At 41.1% G+C, this 17,454-nt stretch overlaps 1 protein-coding gene across 1 annotated transcript in view; it reads right to left on the bottom strand.

Moving 5' to 3' along the window:
• Positions 1-397: 397 nt before the first annotated feature.
• Positions 398-17,454, bottom strand: part of LOC132870033 (myelin regulatory factor-like protein) — a 41,680-nt gene continuing 24,623 nt past the window's right edge. Inside the window, exons 19-25 of the mRNA XM_060903575.1 lie at positions 10,909-11,091; positions 10,784-10,822; positions 10,564-10,648; positions 10,409-10,483; positions 9,327-9,435; positions 625-699; positions 398-484 (exon numbers count right to left, since the gene is read on the bottom strand). Of these exons, the coding sequence (XP_060759558.1) occupies positions 398-484; positions 625-699; positions 9,327-9,435; positions 10,409-10,483; positions 10,564-10,648; positions 10,784-10,822; positions 10,909-11,091 (653 nt within the window). The remainder of the gene's footprint in view (positions 485-624; positions 700-9,326; positions 9,436-10,408; positions 10,484-10,563; positions 10,649-10,783; positions 10,823-10,908; positions 11,092-17,454) is intronic.

Below are 17,454 nucleotides of genomic sequence, written 5' to 3'. Positions count from 1 at the left end.
CCGAAGGACTGTTATTGTTTTGTAGATTTTTTTTTTCAGTGTTCCTTTCACAATCAAGGTTTGAATTTCAGCCCAATCACAAGTGTTGCATTTCTTTTCTGTGCTGTATTTGATAGTGCATTAACTCTTAAAGTAATGTAAATTGTATTTTCTATCATCTATTGTTAAATTATACATGTTCCAAAGAATCAACACATCTACCCTTCAACACACATACAATATATATATATATATATATATATATATATATATATATATATATATATATATGCAAGCCATGTGGTAAGTGTATATTTTCCCCTGTAGTATCAGTTCTTCATGCTTTGAATCTTGTTTTAACAGCTTTAGGAGGATCTGTGTTTAGTTTATTAAGAGTGCGATTAATGTTAGTCCAGCATCACTGGCAGCGGCGGTAGAAATAGAAATGGTAGTCAGTAAACAGCATTCCCACATAGTTGGGGTCTGTAGAACAGTGAGCCTGACCCTGAGGAGAAATCAGATTGGGAAATTTTTAATAGTTTACTCACACTGAATATCTACAAACCTCATTTGTAGTTAAGGTAAGTTAAGATGTTAGTAATGGGGAGGGGGGCAATAGAAATTTGGAGAAGTAAAAACACTCACCGCTACTGAGATACGGAAGTGGTAAGATGATTGGAAATGTCGAGCGACTGACAGGGGCCATTCGTGTACATACCCCTGTAAGACACACCAAACTGCGCATTAATGTCACTCAGAAGTACACATTATTGAATTTCTCTTACTGTACTAGCTCACTTAATTGATTGTTTTTCCTAAACAAGCCATTGGCCCCCATAGTCAGTCCACATTTCTGCTCCTATCATACCTGAATCAAACACTGAACACCTGGTTCATGTTTGTTTGGAGCTCAGAGAGAAATTGGGAGCCAACACAGCTGTCTGAGAAACTGAAATCCATGTTTTTTAGCTGTTTAAGAAATCCAGATATTAAACTGTAATTAATCAGGACTGTAATTAGGTTGTTTTTTTTTTTTTTGGTTTTTTTTTTGGGGGGGGGTGTTGAGAAGAAATCAAGTGTTAGTGACTGCACAAGTTCGTGGCAGCCTTCAAACATGGCCACCATGGACTACAACACCCAAGCATCACAGTGCCCTCCCTCTCCTGAGTATTGATTGAGGGCACCCCTGTAATCAGCCCTCCCTATTTAAGGACTGCAAATGCACATGCACATTGTGAATGTAAAGAATTCGATGTCCACACAGGTTTTAGAGTTCAACAAAGATTTGGCAGACTTGAAGCAGGTATCACAGATAGGAACTTTTTTCTAACTGCCGCAACGTGAGTCTAATGTAAGTGATGCTCATTACCAGTGACGTAAACAGAAAGCACTTAAAGTTATATTGACACATTTATATGTGCACATTACATGACATCACCCTTTTTCAGTGTTTGTGTCTTTCTCTAAGAACAAAACAAGACAAAAATACATTTCCTGGCTCTTACTGAACATTCAAAATCCTTTCAATACATCAGTATGACACTGGTATTAATTGATTCAACTCAACATCAACATTAATCTGTGCATTATATTCGAGCATTAGAACATCAGCTCTTGCAGAAACATGTTGTAAGTGACGGCAGTTGCGTCTTAATGTTGCTCCCTGGGGTGTTTCAATGACAAAGGAGTGTGCTGTGATGATTTTTCCAGTGACAACAGTGGGTGTTCCCCAGGATTTCTGATGGTCCAGCTTCACGAGGACAGGATCACCTGGCTTTAACGATGGTAAGGGTGTAGCTCCGTGGTGCTGATTAAAGTAGAAGGCTTGTTTCTGTTTCTCCATTGCATCCTTCTTCTTGACAATTTCCAGATCTGGCCATTGGGGCTGAAAGTTTCCTTCCAGTGTTGGAAGAGTTGTCTTAATCTTCCGGCCCATAAGCAACTCTGCTGGGCTCACACCTGTGGTGGTGCAAGGCATTGATCAAAAGCACATGAGGGTGAGCAGAGGGTCTTTCTGCTTTAGGATTCTCTTTGCAGTCTGAAATCCTCTCTTTGCATGTCCATTCCCTTGGGGGTTGTGTGGACTCGAGGTAATGTGCGTAAAGTCAAACTCCCCCACAAACTCCTTAAACTCCTGGCATGAGAATTGAGGCCCATTGTCAGTCACAACCTCCTCTGGACAGCCAAATCTCACAAACACTCCCTTCAGCTTTAAGGTAACCTGTGAGGCAGTGGTTGTTGGTAAGTGAAGTATTTAAGGAACTGGGTGAAATAGTCTGATACAACAAGGTAAGTGTGTTTGTTATGATCACACAGGTCAATAGCAAGTTTCTTCCAAGGCCAGTCAGGTAGAGCGGTTGAGATGAGAGGTTCTTTTCACTGAGTGGGTTTCATCTCACAGCACACCTGACAGGACTGGACTTTGTGTTTGATTTCAGATGAGATGCCAAGCCACCATAAGGATGTATGGGCTCACTCTTTACACTTCATCAGACCTTGGTGCCCATTGTGTTTACAATGAAGGATGTCAACACATCTGGAATCACCATGCGGCTTCCTCTGCTGATAATCCCATTGTATTCAGACAGTTCACTTTTGACAGGAAAATACTCCCTGATTGCTGTTGGGACATTACCTATGTACTCTGGCTACCCTGACTTGATATACTGCAACACCATCTGTAGATTACAGTTAGCTGCTGTAGCTGTCTTTATGGACTCCAGCCTATGTTGGGTGGCTGGCATATTATCAACAACAGCTGTTTATTATCAACAACACGCCACATCTGAGTGAGTGTCAGTCTCTTTTTCCAGGCACTGTAGCGGACTCCATGAGAGAGTGTCAGCCACCTTTTTATTCATGAGTGGAACCAGGGGTTTGTGATCGGTGACCAACTTAAAATTTTCAAGGCCACACAGGTACTTTTTGAATCTTTCACAGGCCCAGACACTTGCCAAAAACTGCTTCTCGATCTGTGCATATCTGGTCTCGGCCTCAGACAGACGACATGAACAGTATGCCATGGGTTTCCAAATGAGGATGGGTTCCCTTTTGAGTCTGGTTCCTCTCGAGGTTTCTTCCTCATGTCATCTGAGGGAGTTTTTACTTGCCACTTTCACCACAGGCTTGCTCATTGGGGATAGATTAGGGATAGCTTAAGGATAAAATTAGCTCATGTCTTAAGTCATTCAAATTCTGTAAAGCTGCTTTGGGACAATGTCTATTGTTAAAAACGCTATACAAATAAACTTGACTTGACTGGTGTTGTTCCAATTGTAAACTGTATAGTCCATTGTTCGTCATTTCTATTTGTATTTATGACTGCACCCAGGAAGTATGGTGTCTGTGAAACAGTCTCCGTCACTTCTCTAACTGATTTACTGTGGCATTTCTTTTCCCAGTGGCCCACCTTTTTGCACTTGTTGCACATTGATTTCATGGCTAGGCACTTTTCTGGGTCTCTGTGTTTCATTTTTCCACATCTTTCCTCATTTTGAGTCTCCTTGCTCTCCACTTTCTTTCTTTTTAGGTTTTCCCCTTGGGCTTTCCTCTGCCTGCTGCTTTTCCTCATATCTCCTGCACCACAGCTTATGCCTCCCCTTGCTGGAGAACTTGGAGTGCAACCTCCTCAGACTGGTGAACAGTTTGAATGGTTTGGGCAAGTGTAAAATCAGCCATCAGCTGCAATTTACATGACAGTTCTTTATCAAGAATGCCCACAACAATGCGGTCATGAATATGCTCATCTCTGTTTACACCAACGTTACAGTGTTCATCTCTTAAAGGGCACTGATAAACACTTCAACTTTTTCACAGGGCTGCTGCACTCTCTGGTGAAAACATGCATGCTCATAAATAACGTTCCATTTAGGATAGAAGTACTCATCATATTTCCCTAACACAATGTCACACTTCTTCTTATCCGCCTCCTCCATAAAGGTGAAGGACTTGAAAATGTTTTCCGCTTCAGGGCCCATGGCATAAATCAGTGAACTGACCTGAACTTCGCCATCCTCTTTAGTCAGTTTTGTCACCATTCGAAATTGCTGGAACCATTGCTTCCAGTAAGCCCATTCATTCAGACGATCAAAAGCGAAACTTTCCAGGGGATTAAACTTGGCCAGCTTTCTGAAGCAATGTGTCCATCAAGCGCTTCTGACACCATGTAAAAAATTCAATGTCCATGCAGGTTTTAGAGTTCAATGAAGACTTATTATTATTTGGCAAACTTGAAGCAGGTATCACAGACAGGCAAGTGATAGAAACTTTTTTCTAACTGCCGCAACATGAGTCTAACGTAAGTGATGCTCAATACCAGTGATGTAAGTAGAAAACACTTAAAGGTATATTGACACATTTATATGTGCACATTACATGACAGCAAAGTATCGTTCTGTGTCCCCATACCTGATCATACTGAGCCATTTGTTGTTTTGGCCTGACTATAGTTATCCTGACCCTCATTACATTATTTATCAGACTCTGATACTGTTGTTTACCTTTGACATCCTGTTTGCACATCGACCGACCTTTGGCACAAACCTGACTCTGATTCTTGTATCACGACTTGGATTTGTTCTCCAGTTTGCAATGCACTTGCTCTCCCCTGCAATTGCATCCGTAAGTGCCTGCACACTTTGATAGGATACTTCACCACCATGGATGCAGCAGAAAAGGTAAAGCAAACTGCGCTTTCAGCTCAAGGAGACCTGTTGGGAGAATATCAGCAGATGCTGAGCAACATTGACGTCCATCTATCTCAGCTCACCGCTGCTATATCACAGTCCCTCCTGACGCATCCAGCACCAGCCGGGAATCCCTCTACCACTATTCCTTGACCAGATAATTTCTCTGGGGTGTTTCTGAATGCAAGGCTTTCCTGCTTCAATGTTCATTATACTTCATGACACTAACAGGGACCTCTGAACAGCAAAAAAAATCACCCAGTTTGTGAATCTGCTTACTGGCCACACCATGAAATGAGCCACTGCTGTATTGAATCGCAGCAGCGAACCTAAAATGTCCTACGATCAGTTCATAGAGCTCTTCAGGAGAGTGTGCGATCACCAGCCAGAGGGAGTTGAGGTTGACAAGAAGCTCCTCACATTACAGCAAGGGGAAAGAACCATGGCTAAGTATGCCTTCGAATTCCGCATGCTGGCAGCTGGTAGCACATGGTATAACCCGGCATTGAAGGCCATTTTTGTCAGGGTCTAGATGCTAACATCCTCACTGAACTGGCATGCAGAGACGAGCAGCACACCTTGGACTCTCTTATTGATCTGGTTATTAAATTTGACCATCTCCTCCATAACCATCCCTCCTTACATCAAGTCCGTGTTCCTACAGCCATGGAAATCTCCCACACCCATGGAAATCTCCAACACCCACACACCTCACTCCGAAAGAGAAAGAAGACGCTGGGAAGGACTGCACTTTTACTGTGGTGAGCCCAGTCACCTGCTGGCCCAGTGTCCCATCTGGCCAGTGACCACCAGGAAGCGTGACCACCTCAAGCAGGAAGGCCGCTCCAATACCCCAGTGAGTCACAAGTCTCTTCCTACTCACCTACTCGCTTAAGCTCTACATCTTACTATCCATATCAGAATCCTCCCATGTTCCTTCTCCTTTACTAGACTTCAGGGCGGAGGGTAAATTAATTGATAACAAAGTCATTCAAAGGCTTGAGCTGCCAATCGAAGAACTCCAGTGACCAGTAAGTCTCCAAGCTATAGATGGTGGACCCACTGGAGAGGGATTGGTCACCAAACGAACCAGACCAGGTTGGGGCTCTACACAAGGAACGCATTTCATTATATGTCACTCAAACCTCCAATCACGCAATCATTCTAGGATTCCCATGGTTACCACTTCATGATCCCCTCATTTCCTGGCAACAGAAAGAGATTCTGAAATAGTCCCTGTCCTGCCACCAGAACTGCCTGAATTGCCCCAACTCACTGTAGCTTCCACATCAGTGGAGAGCCATCAGTGGAGAGTCCCAGCATGCTATCATGATCTCTGTGAAGTCTTCAGTAAAGGAAAGGCCAGTGGACTACTCCCTCATAGGCCTGGGAGACTGTGCTATTGACTTCCTTCTGGGCACTATCCCTCCATGCTGCTGTATTTACCCTCTCTCAATTATGGTGTGATCTGCGATGTAGGAGTATGTACAAGAGGTTTATACAGGGTTATAGCCACCCATCCACCTCTCCAGTATCCACAGGGTTCTTCTTCATGGAAAAGAGGGAAGGAGGCCTCTGACCCTGCATTGATTATAGAGGTCTTAACCTCTATAAACTGTAAAGTACCCATACCCATTACCCCTTGTACCATCTGCTTTGGAACAGCTATGATCTGCTTGCGTCTTCACAAAACTTGACCACAGGAGTGCATACAACCTGATGCATATTTGGGAAGGGGAAGAATGGAAGACAGTGCCACCTCTGGACACTATGAGTATCTGGTCATGCCACATGAACTATCTTGTGCCTCCAGTGTGTTCCAATGCCTGATTAATGATGTGCTAGGGACATGCTGGGATGCTATGTAATCATCTACATTGATGACATTCTGATTTACTCTCCGGATGAAACCAGTCACTGTGAACATGTCAAGTCAGGATTCAGTAGACTCCTAAAACATCAATTGCATGTTAAGCCTGAAAAGTGTGAGTTCCATGTCTCCAAGATCTAGTTCCTGGGGTACATTATTAGCACATAAGGGGTTAGTATGGACTCAAGCAAGGTCTCTGCTGTCACCTCCTGGCCCACACCCACCTCTATCAAGGAACTCCAACATTTCCTTGGGCTTGCCAACTTCTACCAACAATTCATCAAGAAATGTAGCACCATTGCCACCCTACTCACCACACTACTCAAAAGGAGCCCAAAATGCCTACAATGGAACCAAGGGGCAGAAGAAACTTTCATTCAACTTAAGTCAGTCTTCACCACAGTACCTATCCTGCAACATCCAAACCCAATGAAACCTTTCACTGTCAAAGTAGATGCTTCCGAAACCAGAGTCAGAGGAGTCCTGTCCCAGCACTTCAGGGAGAAACCCAAGCTGCATCTAGTGGCATTCTTCTCTAGAAAACTTACACCAACTGAACAGAATTACGACACTGGGAATAGAGAATTGTTGGCTATTAAGTTGGCTTTGGAAGAATGGAGACATTGGCTTGAGGGAGCTGCACATCTATTTGTCATTCTAACTGACCACAAAAACCTTGACTATCTCAAGTCAGCTAAAAATCTGAACCCACGATAGGCACGTTGGGCACTTTTTTCCACAAGATTCCAATTCACCATCGCACACTGTCCTGGTTCCCGGAATACTAAAGCTGATGCTCTATCCCAAATTCATGCCTCCACAATACTCTGACATCAAGAAACTCATAAAATTCTAATTTTATTTGATCTAATTAAATATTTTGTTTGACAGTTAGAGTTCTGGGGTGGCACGGTGGTGTAGTGGTTAGCGCTGTCGCCTCACAGCAAGAAGGTCTGGGATCGAGCCCCGTGGCCAGTGAGGGCCTTTCTGTGCGGAGTTTGCATGTTCTCCCCATGTCCGTGTGGGTTTCCTCCGGGTGCTCCGGTTTCCCCCACAGTCCAAAGACATGCAGGTTAGGTTAACTGGTGACTTTAAATTGACCGTAGGTGTGAGTGTGAATGGTTGTCTGTGTCTATGTGTCAGCCCTGTGATGACCTGGCGACTTGTCCAGGGTGTACCCCGCCTTTCGCCCGTAGTCAGCTGGGATAGGCTCCAGCTTGCCTGCGACCCTGTAGAACAGGATAAAGCGGCTGGAGATAATGAGATGAGTTAGAGTTCTCTCTGTATGCACTCGTCCTCCAACTCTTGCTTTTGCTCACTAATTCCTGAGAGTGTACATTAAAAACACCCACAACTAACATGTGCTACATCAGCTAATGTTCTTGCAACTAGCAAGCTAATATGACTAGCAATAGTACAAGTAGTTTGCATTTTTAAAACCATCATATATTTTTTGCATAAATTGAAATATCATCGCCCTATGTCAGATGTATCCAGTATCTCAGTGCTGCAGTGCCCATTTTGCTACAGTGCCCATTTTGGCTGCCTTGGACTTCATTTCCCATCAGTCCTCGCAGACTACTGATCACATGAGTTTTGGTGTCTCCCCTGGGTGAGTGTCCCTGTTTAAGTTCTGAGATTTCTTTGTTTCTTTGCAAAGCTGCTGTTGTGTGTTTTGTGCTTCATGCCGTGTTTTCCCTCATTCTTGTTTTATGACTTGTTTTGTCTTGGTTAGTGTTGTTTGTCTTTCATGTAATAAAAAAGCCTGCACTTGTATCCTTCTCCACCAATATCTGACACAGCTTCTTGTGAGAACTAAACATGAGACATCTTATGCGCAAACCCAGAAAATGTTCATAAAATGACCTCCGTAATTGCATTTAAAAATTGGTAATCACTGCTGATTGGATAGTATCGGACATTTCTCCATGTAGTAGGCTACATTTTGCCACCACATCATCAGGACTTCCCTGAGTTTGATAACCTGAGATTACGTGAGAGGCTAAACAGAATAAAAACAAATCAGTCATGACCAATATATGTCATGTAAGTACTTTTTACACAGAATTAGCATCACATACACATACATACACAATATTCCAACATTCCACAATTATTCCAAATATGAAAACCCTTGGAATTTGATATGGATCATGTAAACAGCATATTCTGTTTGGATTATTCTGAATTTGGCCTTATTCCGAATAAGACATATTGGATATGGTGATATTATTCAGGTTTTAGGAGTATTCTTTAGACTAGTATACATCACATTCGGAATACGTGTCTCACTTGGGGTTTTTACAGCAGTTTGTGATACACGGCCTCTTACCTGTTTATGGTCAGCTCTGTGTATTATACACAAACCAACTATACACTGGGAGTATGTAACACAATATGGATGCATGTAAACAGGAATATTACTGAAATATTCATTTTCATTAGCCATGTGAACAGTAGTAGGAATAGTGTCTTTTTTTGGAATAAGGGCAAAATCCAGACTCTTTTGTACATGTAAACATTTTGACTCTAAAACCATATACATTCTCATTCATATATAAGTAAATGGTAACTTATACTGTACATTCTCCTCACTTTCTAAATTATAAATGATCTTTTATTATTCATTCTCATCATTGCTCTTTTAAGGACATAAAATCACTGTGGTTTCTAATTTGAGAAACTTGTCACTTTTTATTGTATAATTAATAAAAATAAAAAACACATACACAAAACGTGAGTAATGTGATGTAAGTATTATGTGACCTTGGTGGATGTTGAGTAAACACTACCTGTGTGTTGGGGGTGCTGTGGAATTCAGAGTCATTATAGTCTATTACAGCAGTGCAGTCTTCCCTCAGATCGTACGCACACAGGTGAGTCACTAACAACTCAGTAGTGCTATTCAAACACAGACACACACACACACACACACACAGTTACCTAGGGAATACATATTTATGAACCACACACTACACAAAGTGCTGAATTTCAAAACTTCTTTGCCTTATATGCTGGTATTATTCTATTCAATTAATTAATTAATCACATAGACACAGAAATAAAGAGTTGTACTCATGTTCTGAAATATGGCAATGTTTGATACTCAGTGTTTAATATTCACACACACACACACACACACACAGAAAATTATACAGTGTTGTACGGTAGCACTGTAGTACTAATGTGCACTGAACCATAGATTCTCTCCTTACACTGTCTTAGTGCAACAAAATACTCAGTATGATCATGTCTTTTACAACTGTGTATCATTAAATTGTTGTTCATTTTATAAAACTGAATTCCAATAAGAATTTGGCCATCTATGAAACCACATATTTGAATGTTTCCCTGTTCTCCTGCTCTCAGTATCAATGAAATCCCTCTCAATTTCATTATCAGGTCCTCACATTACAGTCTCTCTTATGCAATAACTTCAGAACATCCTCTACTGTCGTTCCCAATTATTTTCAATGGTATACAACACAAAACAATATGAATGACCAAACTAGATTTATTGGCATGCTAATGCGTTTGTCATTCAGTTCGTTAATTTTAAAAGTCCAGATTACTGCACATGAAAATTCTTTACATTTAAAACTGACTATTTTTTTTGTCTTTCAAAACAGGAACTTTTTATAATGATGTTTTCAGTTAGAATATTTAGGAAAAACTGTACCTGCAGTTTTTAGTTTCTGTCATTTCTTTGAGCAATTTCTTTTTTATTATTTGTTTGGTGTTGTTTTTTTCCAAAGAAAACAAATAAATCTTCAAACAAATCACCAACCGATGATGTAACTGTTGCAATAGAGTACGAAAATCTATAATTTAATTGTACTGTGTACTAAATGCTTGGAATGAGAAGGTTACACACTTCATCTGCAGAGTGACTGGCATGTTGATTGGAATGTGTTTACTAATGGGGATCCGATAGCTGTAGTTCCCTTTCCTGTGGAACAAAGACAGGTTATGACTAACTTTATGTGCAAATATGACCCTTAAAATGACAAATAAATCAACAACACCCACCGAGAGTTCTCCTGGTCTATGTAACGGTGGTCTATAACCTGCTGGTTTTGAGTGATAAGGATCGACTTAATGGTTGTGTTTTTCCCTGAAATAAAGTAAAAAAAAAAAGTAATGCAAAATAAAAATCAAATTGTGGTACAGTTAAAATAATGTTAAACTTTGTTTCATATTGTGTTAGAATTTTGACATTGTTCTCACAATCGCATTGTTCTCAACTCACAATCGCTATCGTGTCGTAACCAGTTCCATGGTATATTAGCTGAAAAAACACAAAAATCACTATTACACTTCAAAAAAAAGAACATTGGTGTGTTTCAGTGTTACAGCCGTTGTAGTATGTCTCACCTTTCAGACTGGGTTTGGTATGAGAAGGTGTTTTATGAAAGCCTGGGTCAACAGTTGAGCCTGTTGTGACAGACATGTGTTTGTTGAATGTAGTATGTTGACAGCAATAAACTTCATCCGAGTAAAACACGCTAGAGAAATCAACATCTGGTGGCCAAGAGCCAGGGGAAGTAGTAATTGAAACTGTGAAGGGAATAAACAAATATATAAAAATAGTAAAAACATATGTCAAATCATAAGAGAAAATCTCTCTAGTTTTCCAGTCAGAATTATGTTTGCTGTTAGCATTGCCAGAAAGTTACATCAATATTACATCAATTTATAACTCCAATTCCAAAAATGTTGAGACACTGTGTAAAACATAAATTAAAACAGAATGTGAATATTTGCAAATCGTGCAAACCCTATATTTAATTGGAAAATAGTACAAAGACAACATATCAAATGTTGAAACTGAGAAACTTGATTGTTTTTTGAAAAATGTATGCTCATTTTGAATTTGATGTCCATAACACATTTCAGAAAAGTTGGGACAGGGGGCAACAAAAGACTGAAAAAGTTGTGTAATGCTAAAAAAAATTATTTTGTTAATTGGCAACAGGTCAATAACATGTCTAGGTATAAAGAGAGCATCCCAGAGAGGCTGAGTCTCTCAGAAGTAAAGATGGGGAGGGGTTCACTGCTCTGTGAAAGACTGCATGGGCAAACAGTGCAACAATTTAAGAATAACACTCCTCAATGTAAAATTGCAAAGAACTTGGGGATCACATCATCTATGGTACATAATGTCATTAACAGACTCAGAGAATCTGGAGAAATCTCTGTATGCAAGAGACAAGGCTGAAAACTGACATTGGATGTCTGTGATCTTCAGGCCCTCAGGCGACACTGCATTAAAAGCAGACATGTATCTGTAGTGTAAACCACTGTATGGGCTCAGGAACACTTCAGAAAACCATCATCTGTGAAAACAGTTCATTACTGCATCTACAAATGCAAGTTAAACCCATATATAAACAATATCCAGAAACACCGCCACCTTCTCTGGGCCCAAGTTCTTTTACAATGGACTGAGGCGAAGTGAAAAATTGTCCCGAGGTCTGACGAATTGAAAGTAGAAATTCTTTTTAGAAATCATGGACACCATGTCATCCAGGCTAAAGAGGAGAGGGACCAACCGGCTTGTTATCAGTGCATGGTTCAAAAGCCAGCATCTGTGATGGTATGAGGGTGCATTAGTGCACATGACCTCGGTATGTTGTACATCTGGGAAGGCATCATTAATGCTGAATGATATATACACATTTCAGAGCAAGATGCTGCCATCCAGACAAAATCTTTTTCAGAGAAGGCCTTCCTTCTTTCAGCAAGACAATGACAAACTGCTTTCTGCTATGGTGACCAGACATCCCTATTTTGGGACAGTCCACGTTTTTGGTGACCTGTCCCCAGCTGGAGCTGTCCCCGTAAATGTCCCCATTTTAACCATGACTAACAGACCCAAGGAAAAAAAAAAGACTGAAACATCTATCAGATTTCAGCAGATGCCTCACGTATTGTTTTGTAGATCGCTTTAAGACTGGTTCAGGCCGATCACAGAGATGTTCTAGAACAGTGTATCTCAACCACTGGGCCGTGGCCCATTAATTGGCCAAGATTTTTTTTTCAAGTTGAAGCTAATTTTTACCCATAGGATGGTACAATTGCTGGTTACATCCAGCATCACATCCACCTCATTAAGTTATTGTCACACTACAGCTCATGATGCTTTGCGTTGGGTTATTGATGAAAATGAGGCATTTTGGTGGTGATGCATGGCGATATACACGTGAGCTAAAAGTTCTGGTCACATAGCACACAAACACTTGACTGTCATGCCTTTGCGCACTTGAGTCTGGCACAGCCAGGCCACACTCGCTCACGGAGCACATTGTGCATGCACTTGGGACCCAGCCATTATGGGAAACACCCGATACTGATTTAAGCACAATCAGCATGCACAGATACGGAAGCTGTTTTCTAGGAGGTTTTGCGAAGTATTATCATTATCACATTTGTTTCTAGCCAAGTTTATAATGCTGTTTAAACACTCTGCTTTGTGATTCTGCTTTCTGTTTTGCTTTCGTTTTTGTAAGTATCACACCTACTAATAAACATTCTTCCTGCACTTATATCCGTCTTGCCGTCTATATTATAGTGTCTTGATCCCCAGATCTTTAACCCAGCCACATATAAAAAGGTGTATGCCTCCATGCTCTTCCAGGTTTTCATCTGTGTGTCCATGTAGAACGATAGACACACAGGTAGTTTGAGATGTCGGGGAACTCAATGTCTGGCTCATTTTCCAACTCATAGGAAAAATCCTTCTTTGTTAGCCTGTAAGGATAAGTCCCATTGAGTGGTTTCTATATCCACTTCTTTTGAGTGTACTTCTTGGTTTTAATAACTTGCTTGTTTGCTGTACACAAACATGGCAATAAATTCTTGTGTTAATTGACCAGAACCCACTTTTGGATCATTAATCCCTTTTGACTGAAAATTTAAAGCACTAAATGGTCTCGCACCACAGTACCTGAGTGAACTTCTGCTCCTCTATGACCCGCCACGCCTACTTAGATCAAAAGGTGCAGGCTATCTGCTGGTACCTCGTATAGTGAAAGCTACATCAGGGGGCAGAGCCTTTTCTTACAAAGCCCCACAGTTATGGAACAGCCTTCCAAGTAATGTTCAGGAATCAGACACAGTCTCAACATTTAAGTCTAGGCTGAAAACATATCAGTTTAGTCAAGCCTTTTGTTAATGGTGTTTATGAGGTAAAGGTGTAGATCTAGAGGGTCCTCAGACATAGAGTGTTTTGGTAAACTGGGATGTATGGATGCTGTCAGTCCCCACTCGCTTGCTCACTCGAGTTTGTTGAAGGTGTAGTGGCTGGCTGCTTTATGTCCTGGGGCTCCCTCATGCCTGTGTTACCTTCTGGCTCTATCCTTTTAGTTATGCTGTCATAGTTAGTTGCCGGAGTCCCTGCTTGTACTCGGTGCAATATGTATACTGCTCCTACTTATTCAGGTGACATTGGGCATACCTAACAACCTGTGTTTTCTTTCCCTCCCCTCCCCCACCCCAAATCTGTCCCTCTGAGTTACATGGAGTCAACAGGAAATCTTTTGGTGGAGAGGGTGGAGACCTCGACTGGCTATCGTAGCCTGCAGGGAATCGGCCATCAGACTTTCTGTCGCATGTCCCAGACCCGGTGAAATGTCACTGAATTGTCTTGGCCAGCCCTAAGGGTCCCATCTGCATCTCATCATTGCTGAGGAGTGTGCTCCCATCACCCAATCAAGCATCCAGCCAGAGCAGGTCATGATATTTTTTACCATATTAACATGCCATTGTTGTGCGTTATGCCTGATGTAAAGACACTCGTCTCTGCGAGCCTACCACACAGATTTAATATTTGTCATTTTTAGGGCATACCTAACAACATGTGTTTTCTTTCTCTCTCTCTCTCCCCCCCCCCCCCCCCAATCTGTCCCTCTGAGTTACATGTTGGTCCTGGGATTGAGATTCTGGCCTCTTCTGCCCCTCAGACCTGCTTGATCCATCCTGGTGCCCTGTGTCTGGTCGGAGTTTTATCACAACGCTCCTGTGAAGGACGGCCCCATGAGGACAGTTGAGGGTTATACCTGGAGGATGCTGTGGACTCTTACAGTAATGCTTTTATGGCTGAGGACTACAGTTGTCTTGCTAACTTTAGGAGTGCAGTTATCATGAACAGTTTTGCACTCAAGTTTCCATCAGTGAAGAGTTATAACATCAATGAAACTGTCCTCATGTTAAAACTGTTAATATTATAGTCAGGCTGTCTGTTGTTGCCCAAATGAGGATGGGTTCCCTTTTGAGTCTGGTTCCTCTCGAGGTTTCTTCCTCATGTCGTCTGAGGGAGTTTTTCCTTGCCACCGTCGCCACAGGCTTGCTCATTGGGGATAGATTAGGGATAAATTAGTTCATGTTTTAAGTCGTTCAAATTCTGTAAAGCTGCTTTGCGACACTGTTCATTGTTAAAAGCGCTATACAAATAAACTTGACTTGACTATTTTGATTGGTGGAGGAACAACTTTTTAGCAGAGCGCTAGAATCTTTGCCTAAACATTCATTCAGCTTTGAATAGATCACTTCATCTGCTCCTGGACAGGTGAACCATAGTCTTTTCTTGTAGGCCAAAGTGACATTGTTTGCCATCTACGTTATTTAGCCTTTAAATGTGTAAGCTACATTTTGTGATGTTGTAACATTGCTTGGCACATTGAATTGAGATGTATCAGTTGACCTAAAAAACCATAGCATACTGCAGCCAGTGCTAGCAGGAGAAAGCTCAGTGTGGCGCCAGTCAATCAGCTGCAGTTGTTGCTACAGTGGTGCTTGAAAGTTTGCAAATCCTTTAGAATTTTCTATATTTCTGCATAAATATGACCTAAAACATTATCAGATTTTCACACAAGCACTAAAAGTAGATAAAGAGAACCCAGTTAAACAAATGAGACAAAATATTATACTTGGTCATTTATTTATTGAGGAAAATGATCCAATATTGCATATCTGTGAGTGGCAAAAGTATGTGAACCTCTAGGATTAGCAGTTAATTTGAAGGTGAAATTAGAGTCAGGTGTTTTCAATCAATGGGATGACAATCAGGTGTGAGTAGGCACCCTGTTTTATTTAAAGAACAGAGATCTATTCTGACCTTCACAACACATGTTTGTGGAAGTGTATCATGGCACGAACAAAGGAGATTTATGAGGACCTCAGAAAAAGCGTTGTTGATGCTCATCAGGCTGGAAAAGGTTACAAAACCATCTCTAAAGAGTTTGGACTCCACCAATCCACAATCAGACAGATTGTGTAGAAATGGAGGAAATCCAAGACCATTGTTACCCTCCCTAGGAGTGGTCAACCAACAAAGATCAAGGCATGTAATAGTTGGCAAGGTCACAAAAGACCCCAGGGTAACTACTAAGCAACTGAAGACCTCTCTCACATTGGCTAATGTTCATGAGTCCACCATCAGGAGAACACTGAACAACAATAGTGTGCATAGCAGGGTTGCAAGGAGAAAGCCACTGCTCTCCAAAAATAACATTGCTGCTCATCTGCAGTTTGCTAAAGATCATGTGGACAAGCCAGAAGGCTATTGGAAAAATTTTTGTGGATGGATGAGACCAAAATAGAACTTTTTGGTTTAAATGAGAAGTGTTCTGTTTGGAGAAAGGAAAACACTGCATTCCAGCATAAGAACCTTATCCCATCTGTGAAACATGGTGGTGGTAGTATCATGGTTTGGGCCTGTTTTGCTGCATCTGGGCCAGGACGGCTTGCCATCATTGATGGAACAATGAATTCTGAATTATACCAGCAAATTCTAAAGGAAAATGTCAGGATATCTGTCCATGAACTGAATATCAAGAGAAGGTGGGTCATGCAGCAAGACAATGACCCTAAGCACACAAGTTGTTCTACTTAATCCAATCAAAATGTTGTGGAAGGACCTGAAGTGAGCAGTTCATGTGAGGAAACACACCAACATCCCAGAGTTGAAGCTGTTCTGTATGGAGGAATGGGCTAAAATCTAAAATTCCTCCAAGCCGAGGTGCAGGACTGATCAACAGTTACCTGAAACATTTAGTTGCAGTTATTGCTGCACAAGGGGGTCACATCAGATACTGACAGCAAAGGTTCACATACTTTTGCCACTCACAGATATGTAATATTGGATTACTTTCCTCAATAAATAAATGACCAAGTAGAATATTTTTGTTTCATTTGTTTAACTGTGTCCTCTTTATCTACTTTTAGGACTTGTGTGAAAATCTGATGATGTTTTAGGTCATATTTATGCAGAAATATAGAAAATTCTAAAGGGTTCACAAACTTTCAAGCACCACTGTAGATGTAGCATTGCTTGTAGCAGAAATCCAGCTGAGGTAAAATTGTAACAGTTCAATGGCATAAGCCAACTTACACATAAATTGGTGTGTTATCCCACAGAGTAGCTGGCTATGTAAAGCTGTAGGTTTATGGTAACGTTACCAAAGTGTCAGTAATTTGTTTAATTTGTTGTGATGTGTAGCAGACTACACATTTTGATTAAGGCTACTCATTTAGGCTAGGTCATCAATTCAGCTATGGCTACAGTTTAGGCTATGGGAAATCGGGAATCATTTGTATTCTCAGTGGATTTAAAAAGGATCAGATAATTGTAATCTTACATTTTTTAGAATCTAAATCAATTCTGTCGGTGGGAAGTATATTCAGATGGTATAGACTATATTTGGCATTGTCCATGGTACCATTTTGGCAGTAGTTTTTCCTGACAGTGGGTTAAAATTCTATTTTTTGTGACCACTACAACTCATTTCGCCATAACATTAGAAATATTTATCAGTGATGGCTATGATCTCTTGCATTACCTCTTCGAATATTCATTAAGTTCTTACCTGAAAGCTATGTAATTCATTAAATGGCACAGTGACTTCTTTGCATACTCAGCCC

Source organism: Neoarius graeffei, chromosome 21 (genome assembly GCF_027579695.1).
Source record: "Neoarius graeffei isolate fNeoGra1 chromosome 21, fNeoGra1.pri, whole genome shotgun sequence".
Taxonomy (NCBI): Eukaryota; Metazoa; Chordata; class Actinopteri; order Siluriformes; family Ariidae; genus Neoarius; species Neoarius graeffei.
This window is presented reverse-complemented; position numbering and strand designations above follow the sequence as displayed.